Here is a 6,000-nt window from a genome sequence, read left to right on the forward strand (position 1 = left end):
ACAGTTGATATCTCCACAGATGAGAAAGAGAGAGTTGCGATGGATAATTACAGGTTGACCTGGGTATTACATTTGAGTAAATAGAGGTGTATGGAGTCATCATTGGGTGGCTAGGATAGGGGTGGAGGGGAAGGGGGAGTGTGACTTGCGGCAGAGTTTTAGGGCATGCAACTGGGGTGTGGAATGCATGAGTGGTACAGACTGGGAAGCGTTAATGGTCATGTGCTGGCATGGTCTATAGATGAGGCCTCCAGAATGGGATAGGGGCTTGTCAAAGTGGAATAGAGCATAGCCAGGAAGAGAGACACAGAGGAATCGGGAACATCCTAGGAGGGAAATGTTTATGTTAAACATACAATATCCAAAGCAGCAGCAGCAGCCTGATTGGAGAGATCAGAAATATTAGAATGGAGACCTAAAATATTTGTGGACCACATTGTAAGGGAGGGAGGAAGAGTAGATAAGGAGCGGGTGGGAGTGTGGAATTGGGCGTACGGCAGTTGGAGTGGAACGCGTGGTAGTGGCAGGGGGAATGGGAAGGAACAGGACCCATGGCTGTGGGAGGGAGAATGGAGCCACATGTATGAGGGAGGGGGACGTATGGCAGGGGAGGGGAAGGGGGAGTGTGACTTAGAGCAGAGGTGTGGGACATGCAACGGGGGTGTGGAATGCATGAGTGGTACAGACTGGGAAGCGCTCATGGTCGTGTGATGGCATTATCTACAGACTAGACTTCTCACAGTCCATAATTCTGATAATGAAGACAAACATCATGACAATGATGAAATGAAGGGTTATTGAATGCATGGAGGAAAGGTGCGCTGTAATTTTGGAGGGATAATCGATAGACCGAGCATTTGCCTGATCGCCAACCTTGGAAGATAAATTGTGTGAAGAAGAGGAAGAGGAAGAAGAGGATGAGGAAGCAGGCAACGGCGAGGACTTCGTGACAGACAAGTTTGGAAAATGAGACATTTTAAAGTCAATGAAAGCTTTCAAAGTAATAAGGAAAATTAGTTATAATTGGAGGTATTGAGAACGATTCAAAAGCTTTGAAAGTAAAAAGCAAATTTGTACATTAGGAGGACTGAAATAAATAAAGATTGAGTGAAGGAAGGAAATATTAGGCAGAATTAGTGATTAATTTGTAATAAAGTCTTTTTCTTTTTCTTTTTGAAATAGGGGGATAAAGTAAAGTAGAAAGCCGATAAGTGTAAAAGGATAGAAGGAAGTCTCTCCAGACAATGAAGCAGTCTCTCCAGCTGAGGCCTAGGCCGTAAAGCCAGAAACTCGGTGATATTCAACAATACACACCAAAAAAGCGGGAACGGATTCAAAACGCATTCAACAACATGACGATGAAACGACGACACAAAAACAGACATGTGGTGCAGATTTCTTAATTTTGAAAGACTTCACCGAAGGAGATTTCTTCGATTGTCAAAAAAACGAACCCTGTGCTATATTTTTTGTTATCACCCCAAAGATTTTCCCTCCACCACCTACCATCCATTAACCTCCATCCCTCGAGACTCGTGATGAACAAACTTCCTGTTTCCGCAGATCTCTATTGAGCCAGCTGAGACGGCTGCAGGAAATGGTGAGAAATACTTCAACAAAGGGTGCACAGACTGGGACTTGCGTGATGGTGAGCATGAGAGTTTCACGCTTGTACACACACGATACCCAGCACAATGCCAGAGATCATCGATACATTACCTGAAAGTAGGAAAAAGGACATTACCTTTAACTCTTAGATGCAGGCGTCAAAAATCCAACATAAATGCAGCTATTGGGCCTCGGAGGCCCCACAAATGTATTCGTGTAAAGTTTTTAAATTTTCATATTTTTGTCACTGAATTATTTGTAACAAAGTTATAGGAGCATATAATGAGGCTCATATCAAGAAAATAATGATATAACATAGTAGAAAAACAACATTTATGCGGGGCCTCGAAGGCCCCAGGCCTGCATTCGTGTCGGATTTTCGGATTATAAGTGAAGAATGAAGATTTTTCCACGAGCCTGAATGAATTTTTATTTATTTATGTCACTGAATTTTGTGTAACAACATGAAAGTCGGTGAAAACGAGGCTCATTCCAAAAAAAAATTGTACAGCATAGTTTTTGCAACAAAAAAACCTTGTGGGCCTCCAAGGCCCAATCACTGCATCCAAGGGTTAAAATCAAAGTATAAAAAAATGGAGAAGTACCAAAACTTTCTGACACGAGGAAAAGACAAAGGTGGAATTTCTTCTTCTTCTTCTTTTTATATCAAAAGATTATTGGGCAAAGTGCAAGAGATATAGTCATTATCCGTGTATTACTATTCAGCACTTGTAAAGGATTGATGCTACTGAAAGAAAGTCAATGGGCACATTCAACCACGGGGCGGACCACACACTGCCCGCAAAGAGAAAATCTACTTTCTTTAACAAGATGCCAATTCATAGGTGTAGTAAGTTGTTTTGAGATAAACAATAAGGAAGCGAAAAGAAAGACGTTATATAGAAACTCTGCCTTCACCTTTATGGTCCTCGTGTTTTTCAGGTATTCCTGGTGTCTTTTGCACTAATCATCTACCCAAGCTGTAGTCCAATCACTTCAAAAACTCCTTCTCATCTCTACCAACCACAACGAGGTATGTTAAATATATCCTGGTACATTCGAAAATACCATCGATTTAATGGTGTCGTTGGCTGTTATCCCCAAATGCGGGTTTCAGAAGGTGCAATGGAGCCCTCCCAGATCAGGGGCCCTCCCATCTCAAAGTAGCCGTGTGTGTGTGTGTGTGTGTGTGTGTGTGTGTGTGTGTGTGTGTGTGTGTGTGTGTGTGTGTGTGTGTGTGTATGTATGTATGTATGTGTATGTATGTCTGTGAATAAGAGAGAGATAGAATTGTGAGGAACAGAAATGAAAAAACGAGGTGTGTGTGTGTGTGTGTGTGTGTGTGTGTGTGTGTGTGTGTGTGTGTGTGTGTGTGTGTGTGTGTGTGTGTGTGTGTGTGTGTGTGTGTATGTATATGTATGTATGTCTGTGAATAAGAGAGATAGAATTGTGAGGAACAGAAATGAAAAAACGAGATGTGTGTGTGTGTGTGTGTGTGTGTGTGTGTGTGTGTGTGTGTTGTAATGGTAGTGTGTGTGTTGTAGGCCTAATGGTAGCACATGTAAGCGTGTGTGTGTGTTGTAATGGTAGCGTGTGTGTGTGTGTGTGTGTGTGTTGTAATGGTAGCGTGTAAATGTGTGTGTGTGTGTGTGTTGTAATGGTTGTGTGTGTGTGTGTGTGTGTGTGTGTGTGTGTGTGTGTGTGTGTTGTAATGGTAGTGTGTGTGTGTGTGTGTGTGTGTGTGTGTGTGTGTGTGTGTGTGTGTGTGTGTGTGTGTGTGTGTGTGTGTGTGTGTATTTTTCTGTGTGCATGTGTATGAGCACATAAGCACATGAACATGATTTTATGCTGTACAATTTTTACAATCCCTCAATAATGCAATACAATCACTGTAACAAAGCACATTGAATATAAGAGGAAATGACGTCATCATTTGAAAGTGGTGTTTGAACTGAAACAGGTAGCTCCAATGCACTGACAATACCTTACCTGCACGCAGTGCTCTCCCGCTCACTCGCCGATGCGCAGTCGTCGAGGGTTATACCAACCGCGGCCGGGCCGGACGGGACACACCGGCCAGAGCCGGAGCCTACCACGGTGTCCAGGGGAGGCAAGCTCTTCGCCGGTATTGGGGTGCTGCCCCAAACAATCACTGCAGAAGAAGACGGCAATGTCCAAAAAGGAACTTTATCTCAACCCTCGAATGCCACACTCGAAGAAGAAGATGCGGTACTTGTGTCTTTACAGGGAGGGGAGACTCCTGACAAGACTCCTGACATCAGAGCACAAAAGTCACGTGGGAAATCTAATAGATAAACTTGGTCAGAGAAAGATGTCAGCCATTTTGATTTCTTTAGAGCTTTCAACATGTCATTAATACCAGCTTACCAACACGACAACCGAACATGGGACACAAACCTCCACAAACCTGTTCTATCCAATTGTACAACCTGTCTTTTAAAGGTAGACCTAACTTAGCGAGGATATACAGGGTAACTTTGGCACGGCAAGAGGCCATTTGGACCATCATGTCTGTGCTACATCAACAGTAGATTTATTGATTCCATCAGTTTATCGACTTAATTTCACTGGGGGTGTGGAGGGGGGCAGGAGAGGAAGCTGGAGGTGTGGTGAGGAGCAGTGACATCACCAAGGTGTTTTATTTTTTATTTTCCATGCAGTATTTGGGGGGGGGGGGGTCGGGGGATTGGGAGTTGTATGGTGAGCAATGAGAGCTAACACCAACAGCTTATTCAATATCTTACGAGACCTTCGCACGGACATCACAATCATGACAAATATATACAATGACCATCCATAACCTATACGTACCTAACAGTTCCGCCAATGTACGTGTACCCCTCCCAGTGCTTCCAGGTAACAGTCCAATTCCAGTTGAAACCCATCTAGTTACAACTGCTGCTACCTTTCCAGGGATACCGCTCAGTACATTAACTCCTGTCTCAGTGGAAGACCCTTGCCTTACTAACGTCCTAAAGCTCCTCTTCTTTACTCTAACATTGTGGCCCTAGGTTCTGTCACTGTCCATTCAAGGACAAAAGAAAAAACTTGTGCATTTATTTTGTCTGTACCCTTCATCATCTTAAACATCTCCATCTTATCCCGTCGTAATCACCTCCTTTCTAATGTGTCCTGTCTCCTTCCGCTGCTCCTTGTAGTTTAGTCTAGCTAGGCCCGGAATCAATCTAGTCGCTCTGCGCTGAACCCATATGTGTTTGCGATAGAGCGGTACAGGGATATTGGTCGGACTTGGAGGTAGCTTCTGTGTGGATAGGTGATGGTGTCTGGGATTGGTGGAGCACAGGCATGATGGGCCGAATGGCTTCCTCCAGCACCACATTTCCTCGTAATCCTCCGTATGGTATCTATATCCTTCCTCAGATGTGGTGGCCAAAACTGAACACCACATTCTAGATAAGGCCTCACTAAATTCCTATGCACTGTGAACACTAACTCTTTTGATTTATCGTTTATCTCCCCAAGAATATAATATATAACCCCATTACTTCCTCTTGCATCATGTAATCCCTATTTTCATTATTCTTCCCCATCCCCAGCACCGTATATTTCTTTATGTTAAACTACATCTGACAATCCTTTGCCTACTCCATCTTGGCTTTCCGGAATCTGACCACTTCCTCTCTGCTGTCTACTTTGCCTCCAAAGTTTGGAAAGCCGATTCTTAACTCCACTATCCAATTCGTTGATATAAATTATGAATAATAATGGTTCCAGTACTGATCCCTAAGGTTCCCCACTACTTACGTCCTCCCAGCAAGACATCTTCCCACTCACAACCACTCCTTACTTCCTGTAACCAATTAACCCAGTTAGCTCCTCCACCAGCCAATCCAGCAGCCATAACCTCAGCTAAAGCTTTTTGAAAGTCTACATTAAGGACATCCACTGCCCTTCCCTCACCCCAGCCATTAGGTTGACATAGGATCTCTAATTAGGCTGACAGGATGGCCTCCAGGTACACACACTCACCTCTAACTTGTCTAGCTTGGGTGGTTCGAATCCCGACCCAGCTATAAGCTGTCATCCTGGTGTTTCACAGGCAGGGTGATTCCTCAATGTGTGCGCCATCCCTTGGATGGACTATAAGTGGGCGTCCCATCTGCCGATATTAGTGGGTGGGCGTTAAAGACCCCACAGTGTCCTTTGCAAAGTGTTGGCGAACCATCATCAGCACCCTGAACACTTCCTAATTCCTGCCCTAACTACTTCTGGGAGAGGGATGGCAAACCTCCCAGCACGACCCCAGGCCAAGAAACTGCTTTGGCAGAAACAACGCTCTATAACACAGAATATGGGACATCGGAGTCCTTTAATTCTCGCTGGATCCTTCCTTGAAAGATACCAAAGTAT

The 6,000-nt window shown here is 44.2% G+C and overlaps 1 protein-coding gene across 1 annotated transcript in view; it reads left to right on the forward strand.

The window, feature by feature from the left end:
* The window catches only part of LOC137433826 (cyclic AMP-responsive element-binding protein 3-like protein 4), a 34,427-nt gene extending 30,148 nt beyond the window's left edge, over window positions 1-4,279 (forward strand). The window contains exons 9-11 of the mRNA XM_068126208.2: window positions 1,564-1,648; window positions 2,551-2,641; window positions 3,608-4,279. Of these exons, the coding sequence (XP_067982309.2) occupies window positions 1,564-1,648; window positions 2,551-2,641; window positions 3,608-3,924 (493 nt within the window). The 3' untranslated portion in view covers window positions 3,925-4,279. The remainder of the gene's footprint in view (window positions 1-1,563; window positions 1,649-2,550; window positions 2,642-3,607) is intronic.
* Window positions 4,280-6,000: the final 1,721 nt, after the last annotated feature.

Source organism: Myxine glutinosa, chromosome 10 (assembly GCF_964187855.1).
Source record: "Myxine glutinosa chromosome 10, kmMyxGlut1.1, whole genome shotgun sequence".
NCBI classification, from domain to species: domain Eukaryota; kingdom Metazoa; phylum Chordata; class Myxini; order Myxiniformes; family Myxinidae; genus Myxine; species Myxine glutinosa.